We start from the raw sequence: 24,916 nt of genomic DNA, 5'->3' as shown, positions 1-24,916 counted from the left end.
GAATCGAAACCCAATTTTTAGCGTTGTAAGTCCGCAGACATACCGCTGAACCACTGGGGGTCGTGGAGAGAAGGATCATCTCATGTTTGTTACACATTTCTTGACTTAGTTATTTTTTTTCTAAACTTGTTTGTTGAGGGAAATACTCTAAGTCTCTTTTAAGTTATTTTGTTATCGTCAATGTTGTATTATTTAATTTGAAGGTTAACAATAACAGCCGAAAATATTGTTAATATCAAGGGTACACAACTGATGAAACCATCTATTATGATTTCTAAAAGAACGTGAGAATGGTATATCTGATTAACTATACTTAATATAATCTTACGTTTCAGTTGTGCTTTGTGATTGGAAGTTAATGGTAATTATTTTATGTAAAAAATCTTTAGCTAAATATTTTACTTTATGGTCTGTTATATCCAGGTGGTTAAAGCACTCGATTCGTAATCCGAGGGTCGTGGGTTTTAGTCCCCGTCACACCAAACATGTTCACCCTTTCAGCCGTGTGGGCGTTATAAGTTACGGTCAATCTCAGTATTCGTTGGTAAAAGAATAGTCCAATAGTTGGTGGTGGGTAGTGATAACTAGCTGCCTTCCTTCTAGTCTTATACTGTTAAATTAAAGACGGCTAGCGCAGATAGCCCTCATGTAGCTTTGTGCGAAATTCAAAACAAACCAAACCAATTTTATTTTATTATTGTTGTTGTTATGGGCTTTTTTCTTTTATAAGTAACGAATTACAGTTTGATCGATGAGTAAAAGTAATATTCGCCTGTTTATATTTTTAATGTTCGTTGGATATATATCTTACCAATTTATAAATTTCCAAGACATGTCACCGATTTAAACACGCCTTCGTTTCCATGGTTACTTGCAGTTTGCTTAGTAAATTAACTGTATTTTCAATGTTGGTAGGTCTTACGGCTATACAGAAAATGTTTGTATATGTTAAGTATAAGCTTCTAGGCTAAATGTTTAGTAGAAGTAGAAATTAGTCAGTAAATGATAGCCTTTTTTTTTTTTGTTTCTGTTCACGAACTCCAATTCACCGTGTCTGCTTGATCAGTCGAATTAACCTAAATCCTATAATAATTTATTAGGCTTGCAATGATGTTTAAATGATTGGAACAAAACATAAGAAAGTAATTATGAACAGTAGGCCTACATTTACATCCTGGGAATTCCATGTTTATCTTCATCATAACGTTAAACTTAAAGTTATAGTTGGAGTTCCTAATTTAGGTCTTATTAAAAAGTTAGTTTAAATTTAAATGCTTTTAATGGTGTAATTCTACTTGATACTTTAAACTTCAACATTGTTGTAATGAAACATTCGATACGATTGTTTTTATAAACAAATTGTTTATTGTGTATTTCTGTTGTAATCTTACAATAAGTTACATAACTTTTTTGACTAACAGTTGTTTTAGAATAGTAACCAGATTGACTCATTACACTTTAAAAACTTTTGTTAAAAGTTACTTAAATATCAGTAAGAAGTTGAAATTTTACTTACTTAATGGACATTAAGATCAGAACTAGTTTTAGTGATTATGGTACTGGTACAGAATTTCCCCAGTAACATAATGATCGTTAGAGACATCCATTTCTAGTAGTTTAGTTGATAACTCAGTATTTTACCTTTAATTTTTTACATACTTAATCAGTAAACAAGTGTAACTATAATGACATTGAAGATAGTCTAATTGACATTATGATCAAGAATCATAATATCATTGAGTTATGAACTAAACTACTACATTTTTTGATAGATTGTTTAGGCAGAGTATTCATGATGAATCTTTGTAGAATGAATGGCAGCTGCCTGTTGTGGAGATACAAGTGTAGAGGACAATGTTTTGAAAGTCTTCTACCTTGAAGATGAAAAGCAGAAGACTTTCAAAACGTTGTCCTCAACACTTATGTCTCCACAACAGGTAGTTGCCGTTCACTATACAAAGTTTCATAAACTGTGACAAATGTTACTGGGACAAATCTGTACAAGTACTGTGATTATTTATGACTAGTTTAAATATTCTATGAATTTAAAATAGAAATTTTCAATTATATCATAGTAAGCCAACAATCTTTATCCATGTAATTTTAGTAAAGTTGAAATTCCAAACATCTTATACCTTAAAGTGTATAGAAAAGTAAGGCAGTTTGTGTTATAACATACTGTTTGAGCATTTATTTTTCAGGGTCTCTTTGATGTTAAAACTGTGAACAAATGCCTTCAGTTAAGAAACAAGGTTTAACAGAAAATGAAAAGTTTCCTAGGTATGTTTTTCATTTTACTTGTTTTAAAAAGAATAAATATCATTTAATGGATGCAAGAAGTGGAGAGTAGAAGCAGCATCAAAAGGGCCAATAGTAGCTTTATTTTTCTAATAGGGTGGCTGGCCTTTGAAATGACTTTTTTTCAGGTGTAGCAGATGCATTGAATTTATGGGAATTTAAAGGCCACCTTTAAAAATATTTGTGTGATAATGGCTGACATTGCATGTTTTATTTTCATTTTATAGTTTATTTTTATCAACATGAATTATTTGATAATATCATTGATTTAAAAATAAACCTCCTTTCTTGATTTATTTTATTTAGAATGACAAAGGCTTATCTTCATAAACTCTGTAAAGATTTGAAATTGTATGTGACTCCATATTTGAATGATACCCTTTATCTTCATTACAAAGGTGGGTATAAATTTGTAGATGATGGATGTAAGTGTGTTTGATTGGTATGAAAGTGGTTATGGGTTAAGTACATTGTTTTGTCTCTAACGGTGAGGATTTGTTATGTACAAAATTTTGATGAAATTATATACCTGAGTTTTTTTTTTCTTGGTTCGTCCTCTAACTCCTCCTAGGCATTTGTATTTCAACTTGTCAGATATGGTTTAATCAACTAGGAGTGAATTGGAAGTGTCCAAAAGTTATTTTTTACTTTAAAATTGACACATGGTTAAATATAGACCAGACTAAGGGTACTGAAGGGCTTTGCCCATTTTCCTCTCTCATTACTTGTGGTATAAATACAGTCTAAGTACTTTCAATCATAATTGACACATTTATGACAAACACAAACAGTGTTTATATTAATAACTGGTAAAACATTAATTGTACAGTTGCATTTTGTTTTCAAATTCCATCATTCACTTGATGAGTTTCTTTTTCACATATTGTGTATACATACTTTTCAAGGTAAAACATATATTTAATATAAGTGTGTCTAAACTATGTTACTTATTGCTTTTGGATAAAGAAAACAACCTTACATTGCCACTAGAATCTTTAAAAAAAAAACAAATACATTTTTATATTTGTAATTGTTAAAAATTTCATTTCAATTTATTTTTGTCAATCATTTAAGGTATTTAATATGTACTGATATCATTTGTTAACTTACATAAACCTCCTATGTGTATTACACAAATACAGGGTGGCCCGTAAGTCCCTACCCATCCTTATATTTTATGTTTCCAGTGTACCTGTGTGCTGTCCCTCATTCTTGCTGCATAATATTATGTGAAAACATGTTCTGTGAGACATTTTCAAGTGTAAATGGGCTTACATCGGCCATATTTTTCTGGAAAAAAAGAAAATTTATAATACATGCATAAATGAATATAACATAATAACATATGGATGGGTAGAGACTTACGGGCCACCCTGTACATCTGTTAGTATGGAGGAAAAGAGAAAGAAGTCAGTGAGAACTACAAAATTTGAAAAATTAAAATGAGACATTAATGAAACTTGAAAAAAGGAACTAGATAAATGTTCAAAGCAACTAAACAACAAAACATTTATCAACATTGATAGTTATTTGTTTTTAAGAATGGAAGAATAGGTCAGTTATATGGGGCACCAAACTGAAACAAGAGGGAATTCTAAATAGTCACATCACTTAACATTATTATAGACAGTATTATAGTAACTTAGTCAGTGGGTTTTTTTTTTTTTCCTTTTTATCTGCTTTATCTTTGTGTGCCAGCAATATCTAGTTTGAAACACATCTATAACTAATTCAGTTTTATTACTCATATGGATCTCTACCAGCTTACCATGAAATTGAAATTTTTTGACACAGGATTAGAGTAAATTAATGTATGCAACCTTGGACATGGTAAAATGCATTAATCAAGGGGTTTGACCACCTGAGTCCAAAACTATAATTATATCTCAAATCATTCAAGAGATTACAAAGCTATGAGCTAAAAGTTTGTACTTGAAAAAAAGACAAAACTAAACAATTCAGAGCCATTCTATGAGCCAGTATGCTGTGGCTAAAAAATAAAATCCTAATAGTAGTATGTGTAGCTTGGATGTATGTTCAAGATACACTCATATACTGGTGAAAGAAGCCTTTATAACTACAGCAAATGGATGTATGTTCAACATACACTCATATACTGGTGAAAGAAGCCTTTGTAACTACAGCAAACAAAACAGAGAGTAATAAAAATTGAGGTATAAAGAATAAATTTAGAAATATAATACAATCTCCAGTATGAGGAATCAATGATTGCTTTATGTTTGGAAGAAATTTCTGTTTACAGAGAGGAGGTTTAGAAATGGGAAGGTCATAATCTTTAGTATTTTCAATACTTTTCTTCATCAGTATACAGACAAGGGTCATTAATACAGCAGTATTTCCACCACTTTTCTAGTAGTGATATGTGGATAATATTGTATGTGGCTATTTCAATGACAAGAAGAAGTGATGTGATTTTTGGAACAAAATAAAAAATTGTGTAAAGAAACTTCCACAACAAGTTGTAGTTATATGGACTTCTCCAACCTATGATGTAATCATTAGACTATAGCTCTCCAACAATGATGCATAGTTAACCTTTATGAGCAGTAGTATTTCAATATAGTTTCATTCTTTTCTCCAGCTCTTGCTTATTCTGGTGTGTTTTTTCTTAAGGACTACAGAAGTTTTGTGCTCTTACTTTAAACTTTCGTTATCATTCACAGTGTGCTGTTTCATTACTTCATTTTCTTGATATGAGAAAGTAAGTTACCAAATTTTAAACATTTCAGTTAGAATTTTGAGTTGATTTACCTAAATGTGATTTTGTTTCTCTTAACAAAATTTGCAGTTTTGTGACATGTTTTCCTCTGTCAGAGACGAGTTTGTTTTAATCAAGTGCACAGGGTTTGTTAAATACTTTTCAACTTTGTCTTCATATAAATAACCCAAGTCTTAGGCACCCTGGTTACACCTTCTCATTAGAGTAATCCTCACATATATGGTAAAAAATGAAAACATACAAATGAAAGTCCTGGTGCATTTTTTCATTTCTTATATGGAGACAGACTTCACCTAAATTTTGAGTTAAATACTTCAATATTTGAGGATGGTGCAAATTTAAACAAAATTTGCATAAGTTTACCTCCTCAGTTAATTCTTTTTGTTTACCTGTTGAAAAAAAACGATTCTATTGCATGATCTCGTAACTTTGTTATATTGTTAAATATAGTATTTTATAATTCAACATAAATAGGTTGTGTCCCATACAGTTTATAGATTTAAGAGGCAGTAATCCAACATCATACTAGATGATGCACATGTCACAGTTTTTCAACTGATGACTGGTTGTGGTGTGATGTTTTCAGGGGTAACAGTTTCTAGGCTTCTTTCCAGACAACTGAGCTATGGAGACGTTTATTGTTTTATAAAGTTTGTTCATCTCGCTTTTACCTTAATTTCAGAAAATTACATATCATGTTTATATGTCCTGTTTGTGCTGTTTCAGTAGAGATTTGTCATAAGAATTGTTGTTTAGAATCCTTTTAATTGGTTGTGACTCATCAATTATATAAATCTCAAATTAACTGTTAAAGTTGTTACTTTTGAATTAATTTTTGGCTTATTCTTGAATCAATTTTAAGAACATCCTGGCTTTTTTTTTTACCATGAGCACTGGGTTAACCAGCATGAAGCCATAATGCATAATGCAAGGAGTAATGTTTCTTTTAATCTCTACCTTCCGTTATGACCTTAGGTTATGACTACTCTACAAACAACAAGCTCTTCTGATGTTTTGTTAGTGTGGAAGCCTACTTATGATCTCATGTACTCAAGGCTTCTTTCAAAGAAGCAATTTCTTTCAAAATGCCTGTTTTACTGTGTAGAGGAGAAGGAGATTACTTGAGAAAACTGTCACTTGGCTGTGAAAGCAGCTTTTGTTTATTAGCAAAAAGCCAGGATACCAACAACAACTTGCAACTATGTGATATTAAAACTGGAAAAGTTATGGCAGAGTACAAAGCCCTGAAAAAGAAGTCTACCATATGAAGTAGGTCACGTTTTGCAGAGGTTTAAATGAACTAACTTATCAACACTTCTTATGAAAAAGCAGAGTTAAAAATGAACAGTTAAGAAAAACTTGTTAGCCATGTAAAAAGAAGATATCAGCAGTTCAAGTTTTGGAGATCATGGCAAGTTTCTCACTCAAAAAGAGTAGGAAGTGGGAGTGGATTGAATAAGAAGAAAAACCATCACAACATGATGCTTTAGTGTAACTTTGAGAGAATCAAATGGTTCTGTCTGGCCCTCCAGATCTGTATCAGACACAACATAGAAAGAAAACCTAGCGTCCAAGCCACTTAACACTTCTGGCACCTAAAGTCCTTTCTCATGAAGTGACATAGAAGAGTTTTGTCCTCAGAAGTACATTTGTCTTTAGACAGTGAATCTGATGAACAGAATGGCCATATTCATCACCAGTACTGCTGTTTAGTCTTTCAGGATGTTGTATTCTCAAGAAGTTCTGTCAGATGTATTTGCTATATAAATAAGGAAGGGGTTGCCTAATGTGAGCAGGAATCTTTCTCTCCATATCATTCCCTTGTACTTCATTGAAATGTAAAACTTCTTTCTAACATCATTCAAAGGATAAAGAACTCTGACTGGATTGCTACTGTTGTGACTGGAGCTGGAGAAGAAAATCCCTTGGAAGTGCCAAAATTCACCTGTAGCAGGGGAAGCAACAAGCAGATTTTTATGTTCTTCAAGATTGGAAGTGCCAGGATTTCACTCAAGGAATCTGTTTCAACACAGTTGCATCAGACACTGGGTTCAAGAATGATGCTTGTGTCTCAATCAAACAAACTCTGAAAAGAAATCTTGTATAGATTGCCTGCCAACACCATATATTTGATATCATGCTTTGAATTGTGATTGCCAGGATTATTGATTCATTGAGATGACCAGAAACCAGACTCTCAAAGAGATTCCAAGCACAATGAGCACTTTTTGACAAATCTCAGTTCAGGGCTGCTGCTGATGAAAATATTCACCTTCTCTCATCAGTGCAGTGAAAAAGGAAAGGGACAAAGCAATGCTTTACTTGAATAAAATGCTACGAATAAAATAATATCCCAGGATGATTACAAAGAACTCTTGAAACTTTCACTTGTATTTTTAGGAGACAAAGTTCCCTTTGAAGTGATATTCAGTTTCCAGGATATGTCATCATGAACTTTGGATGGTTAAAACCATTCATGCTATGAAAATATTCCTCTTTCAAGAATAGTTCAACTGACCTACCAAGAAGTCAAGGGCTAGGTGCAAATATGTCTTTCATAGCCATGGTCTGTGCTTACTTCTGAAGTAATGACTGCATCCTTCAATAACATCAATAAGATGTTAAAGTTATCTGTATATCCAGATCATTCAGCTGCCAATGCTGCAATGGCAGACTTCGTATTGCACTTATGGTATTTACTAAAGATTTGGTTGGTTTGGCTTTGTTTGATGATAGAGCTCAGATTACTACTGAACATGAAATGATGAGTACCCTTAATATTCCAAAGAAGAAAACCTTTATCAACCAGAGAGGAAGAACTTTAATATCAAGGCTCCTTTGTAACAGAGAGACTCTTAACACATTCAGTGTCTTAAGCTTAAATGGGAAAGATAGCAAAAGCATTCCTGAACAAAGACACAGCAGACTGGAAATGGACACTGAAATACGAAGAAATAAAATGCGCCTGGTAGTTGCTTGGTGGGGATCAGTGAATCATTGTAGAGAGAAAGGTGTTGCAATGATTCAAGCATTTAACTCTTGTATCACAAAGATCAAAGATTGAAAATAATACTTTCTCCCCACAATTAAACTACACCAAAAGAAATTTCTGATGCCCAGAAAGGAAACTTGGATGTCATATGTGATGTGATAAATTGTTTTTATTATAGTTATATGCTATTCAGATATGCTGGACACTATTAAGCAATTTTGGTAGCTTTGTTTTTGTTATTGAATAAAATCCATAATAACACCCGTAATGTATAATGATACTGAAGTATTTATGTTGCATCAATTCTAAATACACATGAATTGATCCAACTTTTTATTTCTAAAGTCATTAGTGGGAATGGAATATATGTACATATCATGCAAAATAATTTTTCATTTTTATATATTTGGAGTGCCATACTGGTCACTTAAAAAACCCAAAAAAACAATTGTTTGTAACTATCTTAGTTACAAATTCATGGTTCCATGTTTCTGACATTCTGTGGTTCTGACACTCCTCAACAGGAATCATCCACCTCTGCAGTGGTGACTGGAAGCTCTTTAATGGTTGGTAATGTTACCATCATTGAACAACAAGTGCTGGCTTCAAGGAAATTTCAGATCCAGGATTTCCAATCTTTTGTCACTTTTACTTTAACTGAGCTTTCCCCATCATTAGATAAATTGTTCTGACTGTTTCCATACTTACTTTTGTTTATGTTTTTTTTTTTCTGACTAGGTTTAGGTAATTCCATGGATTATACACGCATATGTTTTATTTTTTTCTAGTTGATTTTGCTGAATTTCAGACTACCTTCTTGTATGAGCCTCAATTTCTTGAATCTGTTTTCTTTTTCCTTATTTTTATTCTCTCTATCTGTCTTCATCTATTAATTACTCAGTTTCTTTGTTATCTGTCCATGCTTTACATTGTTTTAGAGGTTTTACGTCACAACCCTATCAGATTTACTGGGGTAACATGCACATGCCTATTTTCCACCTTGGCTTTAATTCCTTCTTTCATTGTGTCTCAGTTAAGTTACAGTGATTGTGTGCAAGCTGTTCTTTCCTGGGATTTCTTACTTTCTGACATTTTGCTCTGCAGTCTTCTGTCAGGGATCTCCATATTGCATCCTTCACTTTTGATGTTAGAATTCAGAAGTTTTTCTTATACTTTGGATTCTCAGAATGATATAGCTTGTTAACAGTTATCTTTGATCACTTTGGATTTTCGTTTTTGTTGAACCAGGGACCATACAATAGTTTTTGTTCTATACAGTTTCATAGCGATCTCTGTTATCCTGCTTCTAGTCCTTTCAGTAATTTCTAACATTCCTTCTCTCTGAGGACTGGCTGTTGTGGTCTTAAATTGGATTTCTTTCTGGAGCCATCTCTCAGCTCCAGTCTGGTAGGAGTTCAGCTCTCTCACTTTGTACATCTGTAGACTCATTTTACTGCAGTCTACTGGGTTATACAGGTTCTATCTCAGGGTTATTTTCTGATTTTTTACTCTACATCTCATCTGATTAGGATTGTCTTTGGACATTTCCTTGACCTAACTCTAGAATTTGGTTGTTGCTCATTTCAGAGTGATGGTTATCTCATTATGAAATAGGTACTGTTTAACGATGTGGATGAGCAGGACCAATGTCACAGATACTTTCTTCTGCTTGTTTGGTACTTTAGTAACATGAAGATTTTTTTGAAAGTACCTTTTGATTTACCATATTTATTTGAGAATAGTATTCCCTGTATGAGAAAGATACAGTATTATGAGTGATACCCAACTAGGGTATCCCCTGCTGGGTGGCATGCTTTATGGGTTTTTTTCCTTTCTGATGTTATTTTAGAAAGAATATCCCTCCACTACCATATCAATGTGGGATTCTAGTTGTCTGTTTTGTAAAAAGGAAAGTAGCATTTCTGAAGTTAACATTTTTCTTAGCAGAAAATGTATTTACCTCTCCACATCTGGTGTCTTTCTTTTACCTCATCAAGAAAGTGTCTTTATTGAATTGCTTGTGCTCATGAAGGATATGTTATCTTCCTGTTGGTAGGGGCTACAGTGTAATGACGACCACATCACAGGCTGGTCCAGTCTATATTCATACATATAGAGATGGTTCAAGGCTTGTTATATACACAATAATAGGTAATGTGAGGTAAAAGCTGATTGTTCTGTGTGTAACTCTGAAAGTTTCAAGTTAACATGGATTTGATAATTAACCATTCAGTTATGTATGCCTGCCAATAATGTTATTGAAACAAGTAATGTTTTAAAAGAAACTAGATTTTTCATGGAAAACAAATTCCAGGAATTTCAAAAGGAATATTTGAAGACATTAAGTCAATTTAAAAATTCTGTTTTGTTTTTTTATTTTACATTTATTATTGTGATTAATAACTTTCTATAATTTCAGGATTTGGGAAAATTGAAAACTTAGAAGAATATACAAGTCTGAAATGTCTTTGGCTTGAATGTAATGGAATTCGTCAGATAGAGAACCTAAGTCATTTGAAGGAACTTCGCTGTTTGTTTCTAAATCAGAATTTAATCAATAAAGTGGAAAACTTGGAAGGACTGGATAAACTCAATACTTTAAATCTGAGCAACAACAGCATAACTCATATTGATAACTTGAGTATGGAATAAAACAGTAGCTGTAGGTTAAGGAAAAAACAGAAATCCTAATGTGCATACAGTAGAGGTTATAATATTTTTTATGATAGGAATATCTAGTTCTTTGAAAATGATGGTTGAAATTTTTATTTTTATTTGGTCTATTTAATATTGGACCTGTGTCCAATATTAAATATATATAATATATTTATATATTATAAATATATATATATATATATATATATATATATATATATATATATATATATATATAATATAAAAACTATTATATGTTTTCTTTAAACATACTGGATTAGGTGTGATCTGAAACATGTTTTATTACTAGAATTACATAAAAACAAATTTAAGGTGTAGATGGGTGTTTTACTATTTTTAGAAAGTTTCATTGTAGAATACTATATTTACATTCTTTGATTCATTAGATTCCCTAAAAAACCTAAAAATAACAGCAAATATTATATAGCACATTAGTGAGAGAAAGTAGGTTTAACTGATAACAGCCATGCTATAATAACTACTAATGCAATATCACGTTTTGTAACACTAAGTTTTTCTCAAATGATTATGACAGTGCATGTATGTCCTAGTTTGTAAATTTGAGTAAGAGTATTTAACATGAAATATTTTATTAGGTTGCTTACCAGCACTTAGTACTCTTCAAATTAGCCACAACCGCCTGATGTCAGGACAGGATGTAGAACATTTGAAGAATTGTCATAACATATCTGTTTTAGATCTTTCCCATAATCGTTTAGATGATCCAAACATTTTGGATGTTCTTGGTGCCATGAAATCACTGGTGGGTGATAATTATTAGTTCACAACTTGTATAGTAATCCTGAGACAAGTTAGGGACTGTTACTTAAGATTTACGAGACACTTTTTGATCTGTTCAAGTTTTGTAAAGGAATAAATTTGTTCTTTAATTCCATAAGGGAAGGGTGGGAGGAGGACACAGATGATGATTATTATATGTTTTGCTGTTGAAATGATGTGAGAAGTCCAGCTAATTTTGTATACACACCTATACAAAAATAAATCAAGATTAAAATAATAGTTTTTAAAGTGTTTCTCATTATTTACTGCCATAATGGATATATAAAACAAATAGTTTTTTATTGATGACTTGTATTTTCTGCTGAGCAAATAATTGTTTACATTGGTATGATTTTTTTGCATATAATCATCTATAGTTTTATATTTTTTATAGCGGGTTCTGAATTTGATGGGAAATCCAGTAATCAAGAACATTAAAAGTTATCGCAAGTGTTGCATCATCAGTTTGGTTAGTTTTTTGTTTTAGAAAGCTGTATATATTTATTCATACTCTTATTATTAAGTAATTACTATAGATAGGGATAGCGGTAATCAACATAAACTAAAATAAACTTTTATACAGTTCATTTTTATTTCTTAAAAATAAATAAACTAGTCATTTTGAAATAATGTTCGGTTAGAAAAACCTAAGTTTTTATCACAATATTTAGCTTTCCAGTGTAATACTTGTTATGATATTAGTTCTCCAGGACTATTGTTTTTTAATAAAACTTTCAGTTCTTTGTTGATTTATCTGTTGTTTTCTTGTGTGCATATCTCCAGATATGTTAATTTTAATGCTGTTGCATAAAGTGTATATTTTTTCTTAACCTAAACAGATACTTGTACTCACATTTCTGTTATGTACATAGTTGCATTTTCATATCAGAAGAACTGTCAGTGTTAGATTTCAGCTAAAATTTGGACTCTGCAAAAATCCAATTAAGAATAATAAGTTTACTTAGTAACCTATGCAATGTGTTATAGATGATTCGACTAATAAATAAAACCAAATCTTCTTTGAACTGTACCAATATATAACTGCATGCTAGACCAAACACTGTAGGGCTGCATACTAATTAGGCTTAACAAGCTTCATAGCACTGCTAACAGAGGTATGCATACACTAACAATATTTAAACTCTCTATATCTCTACAAGTATTTTTGGTAGGCTTAATACTTTTGATAGCTGTAGTAACCTATGGCACCATGCAAGGCTAAACACTCTTTAGCTTTACTAAAATATAAGTGTATGGTAACTAGGCTTAACATTTCTCACAGCTCTATATATCTAGGCTGCATGGTAGGCTCAACATTCCATATTTCTATTGATGTAGGGCTTATTTCTAGGTTTAAAACATTTTGTAGCTCAACTGAAGTAAGGCTGTATGTCTTTTACTAGAAAGTGTTTTGTTAAACTATTTTTGCATCAGTAATGGCCAATGCATTGAAAAATATTGTTTATTTGCAACTCATTTTTTTAATTAGTATACTACTTACGAATTGTGTATACTTGAAAAAAAACAACTAATTACACCAAGTAAGCCAGCATCACATCACATGCAGAATGAAATGATAGTAGTTGGAGATTATAAACAAATGAGACTGTGAAGTTCAGTTTTTGTCCTGTTATCAAATGGACTTCTTTGAGCTTCCTTTATGGATATATATGACATGAAAAAAAGTGAATCTTTGGTTTGTAGCTATCTTTGGGTCTTGTAAGTTGAAAATATACTTTAGTATTATCCTAAGGTGAGAAACTATTAAATGTTTAATAAGTGTCAAGTTTTGTTGTGAAAGAATTTGAAGGGATTCACATAGTTCTGTCTTGTGTGTCAGTTGTTTTACAACACCTAAAATTCTAATTGTATAGATTTAAAACACAATGCTGAATGTTTATAATTATCAGCTTCTTGATTTTAAACAAGATTATACAACTTAAGTGCATATTGCTTTCAAATTACAGTTCTACTGAAAAATTTCAATATCTTACTGTTATTTATATCATTTGAAATCATTTTTTGTGATTATTTTGAAAACTTTGGTTTACATACCATATTCATAATCACAAATAAACAGTACTGTTTACTAGAATTTAAACAATTTTAGGTTATTAGGTAATGGATTTCTTACCAGTAGCAATTTTCCCTAGAACATTATCAACTGTTTGATTCACAATGTCTGAGATTTCTGAAAAAAACAAACAAACGTGGTTATGATGTTAAAGATTTCTAATACTGGAAAGATTCCCTGACCTTTGTGAGATCCCTGTAAATATTTCTTTGTAATACCTGGAAGTGAATTACTTTGATGTGCATAGTTTTTAACACTTTTTAACGTAGCACCAGTTCTCTATTTTTCTAACATGTAGCAGTATGTTTGGTAAAATGGTTATGTGTGTTTTTTCTTTTCTTTCATAGAATTCTTACCTATTGTTGTATTTTTCATTACATAAAGAAAATCCTGACATACTTGGATGACAGACCAGTGTTTGATAAAGAGAGAGCGTGTGTAGAAGCATGGTGAGCATAGTACTTCATTCATCTGTTGATGTAAAAAAAACAAGAGGCAAAACATATAACCACTGTTATATTGTACAGTTAAGTTGTACTGGTTCTAATGTGTAAATAAGCATAGGCTAAACAACCAGGCCAGGGACATGGAATATCCAACACAAATTTATAACTGTTAACCAGTGTAAAGACAAACAGTTGCTACCATTACAGCTACTTCACTCTAAACCAAATAGCAGGATTAACTGTCATCTCCAGAGGTGAAAGTTATGGGTGTTTAGCAATGCCTTTCATGTTGAATCTTTGACATTTAGACTTTAAATGCTCATGCCACACACGTAGTAAATCACTTGACAAATGTGTAGCTCTTATTAGCTTATTGAATGATATAATGAATGTGTAGCTCTCACATTACCATATTGAATGACATTATGAATTGGCTACTTGTGAATTATTATTTTTCATTATCTTACCTAATCTAACATTATCTAATCTTACAACTTTCTAATCTTTACAGTTTATTTACTTTTGTAATAATAAAGAATGTACCTGAAGAACAAGAAATATATCACTTACCTGTGATCTCTTGTTTTTTGTGCTGTCAGTTGCTGGTGAAATTTAAACTCAATGGTACAAGTACAGTATATAATTTTTATTTATTTAAATATTGTACCTAAAAACCCAGAATAATAATAACAAATAAATAACAAAACAATCATATAGCTATTGTGATCTAACTGGCTATCTAACTGTGGTATAAAAGGCTTTAAATCTTGTTGATGTGATCACCACAAGAGAAACTTTCATATAGAAAATGAAATAAACAGTGCAGAGAACAATATACTATAACACATTACTTGATAGATTAAAACTTTGAATATCTGTTAACTATAAATAATATAATATAAGATGTAAAAGAGAATTATGGGTAATTTGTGAAGGAGGACAGGTGGGAGTGGCAAATGGGTCTGATTTTCTATTTTATGACTCTGAGATTGAAGGCTGCAAAATTATGCCTTTCCTTCAAAAATATTTATATTACCATGATTAATGTATGCTGAATTTAATAAATATATATATATATATAAATTTCAGAAGATTGATAGAAAACCTAGGAAACGTTACAAATCTCATATTAGGGCAGATTATGGATTTTTAAAAAAATATTTCTTTATAAAATTGAAACTTAGATGTAAAAATGTGATTTATTAACTTTATTTTTATGTCATGTTTATTCATAGTTTAATTAAATTTTGAATGTAGCTTAACAGTTGTGACCTGAGAGGGTTAAATGTTAAACAGTTCTCTGTCATTCTCATTTAAGAAAGGTATTACATATGTAGGGCTCAAGGAGGAAGGGAAGCTGAGATTAAGGAACGGCAGCTTTGGGTCCAGAAGGAACGTGAACGAATTGAAAGAAGTGTCCAAGGTAATTGATGGATCTCCCTTTTAAAAGATGCGAGGAAAACCAATGATATTTTGACTGTTTCACAACGTGGATTAGAAGTAAACAATTTGTATGTGTCTCCTCAAACAGAGAAATGAGTAACATTCACAAACACACATTATTAGATATATATACCAGATAAACTCGTGTTCGTTTATTTAAGTCTAGTAAACCACTCACATTCTACTTTTTAAATCGATAAAGGCAGTTCAGAACTTTCCAGTACTCAAGCTTGATGTATCAGCTTCTACTGGATGATATTTCTAAGTTGTCATATTCTGTGTCATCACCCTGTTGCACATAATATACACTACATAGCCAAAAGTATGTGGACACCGACCACACCCATATGTACTTGTTGAACATCTCATTCCAAAACCATGGGCATTAATATGGAGTTGGCCCCCTCTTTACTTCTATAACAGCCTCAACTCTTCTGGGAAGACTTTTCACCAGAATTTGGAACATGGCTGCAGGGATTTGCTCCTGTTCAGCCACAAGAGCATTAGTGAGGTCGGGCACTGATGTTGGGCGAGAAGGCCTGGCTCACAGTCAGTGTTCCAGCTCATCTCAAAGGTGTTTGTCGGGGTTAAGGTCAGGGCTTTGTTGTGCAAGCCAGTCAAGTTCTTCCATACCAATCTCGACAAACTATGTCTTTATGGACCTTGCTTTGTGCACAGGGGCATTGTCATGCTGAAACAAAATAGGGCCTTCCCCAAACTGGTGCCATAAAGTTTGAAGCACACAATTCTCTAGAATGTCATTGTATGCTATAACATTAAGATTTCCCTTCACTGGAATTAAAGAGCCTAGCCCAAACCATTAAAAACAGCCCTGGACCATTATTCCTCCTCCACAAAACTTTACAGTTGGCACTGTGCATTCAGGCAGGTAGCATTCTCCTGGCACCTGCCAAACTCACATTTGTTCATCAGACTGCTAGATAGTAAAGCATGATTCATCACTCCAGAGAATGCATTTCCACTGCTCCATAGTCCAATGGCGATGTGTTTTACACCACTCCAGTTATGCTTGGTATTGCACATGGTGATCTTAGGCTTGTGTGCAGCTGTTTGGCCATGGAAACCCAGAACAGGACCACCTAGTGCTGAAGCTCGTAACACGTAAAAATCGTCTGCCCTGTTCTGTGAGCTTGTGTGGCCTATCACTTCGTTGCTGAGGTGTTGTTGCTTCTAAACGTTTTCACTTCACAATAACATCATTTACAGTTGACCAGGGCAGCTCTAGAAGGGCAGAAATTTGATGAACTGAAATTTTGGAAAAGTGGCATCCTATGATAGTGCCACGTTGAAAGCCACTGATTTCTTCAATATGACCCATTCTACTGCCAGTGTTTGTCTGTGGAGATTGCATGGCTGTATGCTTGATTTTATGTTCCTGTTAGCAATGGGTGTGGCTGAAATAGCTGAACCCCCTAATTAGAAAGGGTGTCCACACTCTTTTGGCTATGTAATGTAGTTTATATTCTTAAAATGTGTTTCAACATTACAAAAATTTCTATCTGTATAATATATAACATAGGTTCTTTTCATATAAAGTGTTTTAACAGTAGATAACTTTCTACCTGCTTAGAATTTAGATTTTCATTCAGTTTCTTTGCAGCTTTGTATGACTTAAAGAAAGAAAAGGAAGCTGGACAGAGCAGAAACGAAACTGTTGCTGAAACAGATGGTTGTGGAGACTGCCATCCACATGATGTTGAAGTCAGTCATGGAGCTGATATCACCAATAGAGACTTAGCGATACTGAAAGACACTCCACTTGCAGCTACTTCCAAAGCTGGCACTGAAGATGATGTACCAGATTTGGAATTTGTAGAGATTGCAGCTGGTACAACCAGTGTGTTTTGTGACCAGTCCCATTCCTCACCAGATACATCACTTGGTGATGACTGTGTTGTAGTTGATGACTTAACTACTGTCAACCATACAGAGGTAGAGAAGAAACATGGTGTACCTCAGATGAATGTGGCTACTTTGTGTGATGATAATCAGGATGAAGAAGAGAGCAGTAATAGTTACAAAACATGCCTTGAGATGTTTCATGTGAACCAGAATACAAACTGTTTTGTAGCTGAACACTTGGATGATAAGATTATTGATAATGTCTCTTCATCATCATGCTTACTCTCGTAAGTATGTTTGTATGAGGTGGTTTGAAGTTCTACTTTCTTGTTTATTTTATAATTAGTGAAATGAAGGCAGGGTATAGTATTTTGATGGCACTTGTATATAATGTTAAAATAATAAATAACATGCAATGTTATAGTCAGTACGCATTTAAAACAGTTCTAATGTGTAAACATTACATGTTTCAATGCTTACCACATTCATTCTTTTGGCTCTAGAATGTCGTTTTTAACTGAAAGAAAGACACTTAAAAATGAGAAAAGTAGGTTCTCATTTTGTTATTGGAAAATAGGGCAGTTTTTACATAACTTACATTGCGAGTTGTCAATACAGTACTCAGTTAAATTATCCATTTATTTATTTTCATGTTATAATTTGGTTAGGTAGTCCAATAATTGTTTGAAAAAGAAACATTTTATCATTTATATTTACTGTTTAAATAGTACTTAATGAAATTGGAAAAAAGAAGGAACATTAAAATTAAATAGCTAGATGGAACAGATATGTATGCCCCTTTAACCTTTATATTTCTTGTATGTTTTTATACTACTCAGTACCAGTTGGCTCATATATTGTATTATCTGAGCATTTTTATGTTGTACATGTTACAACACTTAAAGATCAGATGTAAATATTTGGATGAAATCCTACATTTTCTTTGTAAAGTTTGTAGGGGACCTCAGCAATAATTAATTTGATTAATTGCAATGTTGATGGTATTTATGCTTTATTTTTTCTGTGTGATCTATATGTTTAAAAAGAAGTTATTTAATGATAAAGAAAAAGGCTGAGAATTGACATGAATAGGATATAGTTTATAAATGTTATATGCAGAGTCTTTTTTGTCTTATGAGTACTCATTCAAATTTCCTTTCACTGTATAGCAACTCAGAAAACATAGATGCAAACATAAGAAAAGAGCTAACTGTAAGAGAACAACAATTATCTGTCAACGATGATAAGTCATCACAAAAATATTCTCATGGGAAAATGGGTGAGTTTGATTTCAAGTTTAGCTGGTTTATCAATTAGTGAAAGTTCCTCAATGTTGAGTTTGTTGGTTGGAGGCTGTCCTAATTAAAGTAGAGGCAACAGTTAAACAAAAGTGTAAACTGTGGGAAATGGTTAAGTTAGAAGTTGGAGACTATCTTAATTAAAGTAAAGGAAATATTTAAACAAAAGTTTAGACTGTGGGAAATGGTAGCAGAATTTCAAAGGAGCTTAAGCAAGGAATACATCAGTTAATAATGAATTTCAGGAAGTTAGAAAGACAACAATTAGGGCTAAAAGTGGTGGATTTAATTGAAATGAGCCTATTCTATTAAGAACAAATTTCAACATTTGGCTCCTGCATACAAGAAACTGTTGGAGAGAAGGAAAACAAAAGGTTCAGAACCTTATGTGGATGATAAGGAAGTTATAGTTACCTGTGATTCCTCGACAAGGCATGTGGATAGAGTTGTATGTGGGGTGAACAGGGAGAAAAGAAATAGATTATGTTACCCAGGAGCATAGGTGGAAGATTTTACCAACAGCTCATGAGATATAATAAAGGAGACTAGCAGAGATGTAGTTTTTGTGGTACCTGTAGGGGCTGATGATGTAGAGGTAAGAGGAGCTAATTCGTAACTACAGAGGATTGATAAAGGCACTTCAAGAAAAAGACCTTAACTTAATTTTGTGAGGGATACTGTCCAGATATAACTGTGGAGATGAAGTTATAGGTATGTCACTAGGGCTATATGTTAGGTGTAAGTTAGTATTTTTTTGTCAGTCGTTTTATAGTAGGCAGGTACCAGAAGATTGTAAGTCAGCTAATGTAACGTTTCTTTTCAAGGGAGGGAATAAAAATTATCTCAGTAGTTATAGACCCATTGGTCTTATATTAGTTTTGAGAAATGCTTTGCAAAGTCATTTAACAGAGTATAGAATTTTACTGAGTAGTCAATATAGTTTCACTAAGTAAGGGAAAAATTTGCTTTACAAATCTTTTGACATTTTTTGAAAATAGTATATCTTATTTAGATGAGGGTAAGGGTGTAGTTTTGGTGTACCTGGTTTTCAGAAAGCATTTGAAAAGGTGCCACTTAAAGATTTTGTAAAACAAATTGTCTCTTTAGGTGTGAGGGATAGGTTAGAAAATTGAATAGAAGAGTGGCTGGATGGAAGAAAGCAGAGGGTTGTTATAAATGGAGTTCAGTCAAAGTGGATTAATGCCACAACTGGTATACCTCAGGGTCTGGTCTTAGGACCTTTGCTCTTTTTGGTTTACATCAATGACATAAATGAAGAAATGGTCAGTAAATTACTTAAATTTGCAGATGATATTAAGGTCTTGGCTCTTACTAGCTGTGAAGAGAATGTTGTTGATTTACAAAATAATTGAAATCATTTAGTGAGTTGGGCAAATAAATGACAGATATGTTTTAATTATAATAAAGAAAGGATATCTTCTTGTAATAGTCAATCAGTTTCAAAAACCATCCAAGCAGTGTGATGTTGCTAGTAGTAAGGCAAATAGGATTTTAGGTTGTATATACAGAAATACTGAATACAAGTCTAAAGAGGTTTTAATGTCATTGTATAGGTCACTGGTTAGGCCACATTTGGAATATTGTGTTCAGTCTTGGATCCTAATTGTAGGAAAGACATTAAATTGTTGGAAAGAATTCAGAGAAGGGTTACTAGAATGGTGCCTAGGATGGAAGGGGTTGTCATACAAGGAGAGGCTGATATATCTGGACAAAAAGCTAAAGGGGATCTAATTGAGGTGTTTAAGATTGTAAAAGGAACTGATAGTGTTGAAGCATCATATTTTTCATACTCAACAGTGAGAATAGTAAGACTAGGGGACACTAATATACATTTTGGTAGGGTAGGATTCATCTTCAGCTAAGATATAAGATATTATTCATATACTTATCAAGTTCTTTTCTTAAACCTTCTTAAATTTACTACCTCTACAACATTTGAAGGCAACCCATTCTGAAAGCCAATCACCCTGTTTGAAAAATAAATGCTGGCTTTAAGTTTTTTGTTTTTTATTAAATTAATTTAGTTTAGGGTGTGGAACAGCCAAAATAGTCCAATGGGTTCCATGTTGTCTCAGAACATTATATTATAAGTAATTTGTAGTCAGGGTTACCTCTACGTTGTGTGGCCACACACCAACCAATCAAGTACTGCTCACTTCATTATTCCAGGCAGGCACATCCTCTGTAATGGTGAAGAGTCTCAACACGTTGACAGCCTTAATGATCTTGACAGTTGATAGGCCTAAAGCCAAAATATCCAACTGGTAGCATTGTAAAGTGGCTTAATGATCCAATAGGGCCAATGAGGTCATAGTTAGTAGAACTATAAAAATATTGATCATAGTTAGAAGAACTACAAAAATATTGGTCATAGTTAGTATAACTACAGAATTATTGGCCATAGTTAGAACTACAAAATTGTTGGTCATACCAGAATTATAAGAATGTTGGCCATACCAGAATTATAAGAATGTTGGCCTAGCTGGTAGAACTACAAGAATATTATACATTATTAAAAGATCTACAAAACTATTGGTCATAATTAGTCATAGGGAGCAGAATTATAAGAATGCTGGTTATATTTAGTGGAACTACAATAATATTTGTAATAGTTAGTAAAACTATAAGAAAATTCATAATACAGGGTGTTCTGTGACTTTCTGAACACCCTGTAGTTAATATACTGCAAGATGACAAGGGCTAACAATTATAAATTAGACATGTGAATCTGAAAGTTTGTTTTGGATAGATGTTTAAAAATGCATATTTTAAATCAATAGTTTCAAGTGAGCTTGTACTTACATGTGATAAATAAATTAAAATTTGATAATGTCATTATTTTATTTATTTCTAAAAATGACTCTAGAAGAAAATATATTGGTGTTTTGGGTTTAAAGCATTAGATAGGTAAAATTTCTATACCAACTTCTTCTAATTTTTAATGAGTTTTATTTTTGAAACTGATTAAGATTTATGAATTGATTAAAGTAGATACATTAAATTATATATCTTTATAGAGCTGAAAAAGTGTTTCATAAAAGGATACGAAGAGCCTGGACCTGTGAGGGAAATCCCAGGTTTGTACCTGCATCTATAATTTTTTCATAACAGGATGCTTGTCTTTCAATCTAAAACACTTGTATGGCGTAAAGGAATTTCACAAACTATTTGAAACATTATGTATATCTTTATACTATGTTCAAGGCCCAATTATTTAGCCTGATGAATTATGGATCCAAGGGTTTATGGTGTGTGTCCCTATAGCCACAAAGTATAAGATTTTTGCTTCTCTTTGTAGTAGCAATGATCACAGTGATAAACAAATCCCACTGACTGTGTATAGTAGTTAAAGAAGTGGAAGGTTTATTCTCCTGCCTTTCTTCTTCTTAGCTCAAAATTAGTGACTGCTTGCACAGCCAGCCATTGTGTATCTTTTAACTGACAATTTAAAAAGTGTTAGAGAGGAGAGATATGATTACAGTAAAGTAACTGTAAGTTTTATTGCTGAAGAAGATAATTCTAACCTTTATTTACTTTTCTTGGAGCTCACTGTAAATGGTATTCTTAGTTACACAACTTTCATCCATGTCAGTTCTCCTAAATCACACAGTGTTCCTCAGAAAAATGGGTCTTGTAGCTGTTGTTGACTGAGTACCTAAACTCTTTTATGTTGTGTCATTTCTGTAATAAGGTTTTGACAAAAAAAAGATTATTTATGTAAGAGAGTTTTCTTGTGGTATTTATTTTGACACTGGCAAAAGTAACATTTAAAAACAAAAGTATAATCACATGTACACATGAAAGTTTATGTTAACAAGTTCACTATTATGTTTAATTATGAAGGAATATCATGATATTTGACCAAGAACTACTCTATTTCATACAGAGGAAGGTGAAATTGAAATTATCACACTGGAACCAGACACTGGTAACAGGAACAAAACTCAGGTTAGTGAGCCTGAACATGATTGTGTGTTTCGTAAATATTTCATGTAAACATGTATGAGTATGTTAAACCAATGAACTAGAAGTAACTTAATTTGAAATGTTTTAAGTATATATAGTTAGAAATAAAAAAATATGGATTATGTATGTTAAGCTGACTTACCATGATTAAAAATCTTTTCTTCTTGAACTGGAAAGCAAGACAATCTGTCTATTCTACTTGTTTACTGTGATCATTGTTATCAAATTTAATACCCACTAATTGAAGCTTAAGTTTACTAACTAATACAAGGTTAATACCACTAATAGAGCTTACTGCTACTAACTTAAGGTTAATGCTACTGACTTAAGGTTAATACTACTAACTTAAGGTTAATACAACTAACTGAATTTAATGCTACTAACTTAAGGTTAATACAACTAATTGAGTTTAATGCTACTAACTTAAGGTTAATACTACTAACTAAAGCTTCAGGATGCTAGCTAGTGTTAAAGACTACCAACTGAATATTCAGGCTGCTAGCTCAGAATTAAGGGTATTACTAAGGTAAAGTGTACTGAAGCTGATATAAAGGTTTAATGTTCTTGTAAATCTGTTTAGTCAGTCATTTCACTTGAGTTAAGATTTTTGTGAGATTATGGACACAATGTGTGGAGTTGTTTAGAACCTTAACACTTTTAAACAAATTCATTATTTCTTTTGCACTCACTAGTTAAAGGTATGTATTTATATTTTCAAACCAATTTTTTCTTTGGTTTACTGGAACAAACAGAAGTATTTTACCAAATAACGTTTTCAAATAAAATGTTCTTTTTCTAAAGCTACCTGATGAACACTGGGTTCCAAGAAAACTAGAATGTGGATTTTTTTCTACTGATAACTATTCCAGAGTGAAAGAGACCCCAGCCTGTTTGTTGATGGAATACCAGAATGAGAGAAAAGAGAAAAATGAAAATTTCTTTGAATCTACTGAACTATCTAAGCCTTTAATTCAAGAGATTAATTAGATATGTTCTAGAATACTTGAATGTATTTGTACTAAGTTGGTATGTACCACAATATAAAGTGTTTTTATAAATGCACTATAATACCAACACAATCTCTACACTACTTATATTACCATTGAAAACTGTAGAATCTGTAATAGCAAAAGCTTTCTCCAATTTTCTCATACATCATGTGAAGATAGAAACAGATAGGCCCTGTACTGTATCTCCTTCATCATAAACTTTCCAAAGTTAGAATCTTTTTTATGTTGCTTGTGTGTTATATGTTCTGCATTGTATATCCTTCATCATAAACTTTCCAGTTCGAATGTTTTTTTATGTTGCTTGTATGTTATAATAAGAGCCTACTTTATAAGATCCAATGAACTTATTGTGTTCATAGTATAGAGAAGGCAGTTACAAATAGAAACAGAGCATTCAAAAAGAAATAAACTTTAAAAGATGAAACAGTATTGAAAAAGAGCCACTAAACTTGTAACTGTACTGTATGGTCTATTAACCATGTTATGTCTGCTAGATTTCTTGATATCCTGTTGTACTGCTTACAATGTATATAAAATATCATACCTGCTATTTGTCTGGATTTCCTTCTGTTATATTGTTTACAGTATATATAAACATAGCATGTCTTTAGCTTCTATTATATTGTTTACAGTCTATATAAACAGCATGTTGTAAACTTCTGTTATATTGTTTACAATCTATATATACATGGTATATCTTTAGCTTCTATTATATTGTTTACAGTCGATATATACATAGCATGTCTTTAGCTTCTATTACATTGTTTACAGTCTATATGAACATAGCATGTTGTAAACTTCTGTTATATTGTTTACAATCTATATATACATGGTATATCTTTAGCTTCTATTATATTGTTTACAGTCGATATATACATAGCATGTCTTTAGCTTCTATTACATTGTTTACAGTCTATATGAACATAGCATGTTGTAAACTTCTGTTATATTGTTTACAGTATATATAAACATAGCATGTCTTTAGCTTCTATTATATTGTTTACAGTCTATATAAACAGCATGTTGTAAACTTCTGTTATATTGTTTACAATCTATATATACATGGTATATCTTTAGCTTCTATTATATTGTTTACAGTCGATATATACATAGCATGTCTTTAGCTTCTATTACATTGTTTACAGTCTATATGAACATAGCATGTTGTAAACTTCTGTTATATTGTTTACAATCTATATATACATGGTATATCTTTAGCTTCTATTATATTGTTTACAGTCGATATATACATAGCATGTCTTTAGCTTCTATTACATTGTTTACAGTCTATATGAACATAGCATGTTGT

The 24,916-nt window shown here is 32.2% G+C and overlaps 1 protein-coding gene across 5 annotated transcripts; it reads left to right on the top strand.

Annotated features, from left to right (window-relative positions):
- Positions 1-798: 798 nt before the first annotated feature.
- Positions 799-24,157, top strand: LOC143257095 (uncharacterized). Of its 5 annotated transcripts, none has more exons than XM_076515315.1 (13): positions 799-911; positions 2,202-2,280; positions 2,605-2,696; positions 10,450-10,671; positions 11,303-11,469; positions 11,881-11,955; positions 13,945-14,009; positions 15,344-15,429; positions 17,071-17,599; positions 18,482-18,591; positions 21,649-21,708; positions 22,518-22,579; positions 23,399-24,157. In XM_076515315.1, exons 2-13 carry the CDS (start codon positions 2,231-2,233, stop codon positions 23,582-23,584), a joined length of 1,704 nt encoding a protein of 567 aa, XP_076371430.1. In that variant the 5' UTR covers positions 799-911; positions 2,202-2,230; the 3' UTR covers positions 23,585-24,157. The 5 variants fall into 5 exon arrangements, with proteins under 5 accessions (XP_076371430.1, XP_076371428.1, XP_076371429.1 ...); XM_076515314.1 differs by having other exon boundaries at positions 910-937; XM_076515312.1 differs by lacking the exon at positions 799-911 and adding an exon at positions 929-1,142.
- The last annotated feature ends 759 nt before the right edge of the window (positions 24,158-24,916 follow it).

This window comes from Tachypleus tridentatus, chromosome 7, assembly GCF_004210375.1.
Source record: "Tachypleus tridentatus isolate NWPU-2018 chromosome 7, ASM421037v1, whole genome shotgun sequence".
NCBI lineage: Eukaryota > Metazoa > Arthropoda > Merostomata > Xiphosura > Limulidae > Tachypleus > Tachypleus tridentatus.
Note: the sequence above shows the minus strand (reverse complement) of the source record. Positions and strands in the feature narration are given on the sequence as shown.

Excerpts from the sequence above, each read along its gene's own strand:
- LOC143257095 (XM_076515315.1), top strand. The coding sequence starts at position 2,231 with ATGCCTTCAGTTAAGAAACAAGGTTTAACAGAAAATGAAAAGTTTCCT. Across the intron at positions 14,010-15,343 it reads AGAGCGTGTGTAGAAGCATG|GGCTCAAGGAGGAAGGGAAG; the intron begins GTGAGCATAGTA and ends TTACATATGTAG. Across the intron at positions 15,430-17,070 it reads AATTGAAAGAAGTGTCCAAG|CTTTGTATGACTTAAAGAAA; the intron begins GTAATTGATGGA and ends GTTTCTTTGCAG.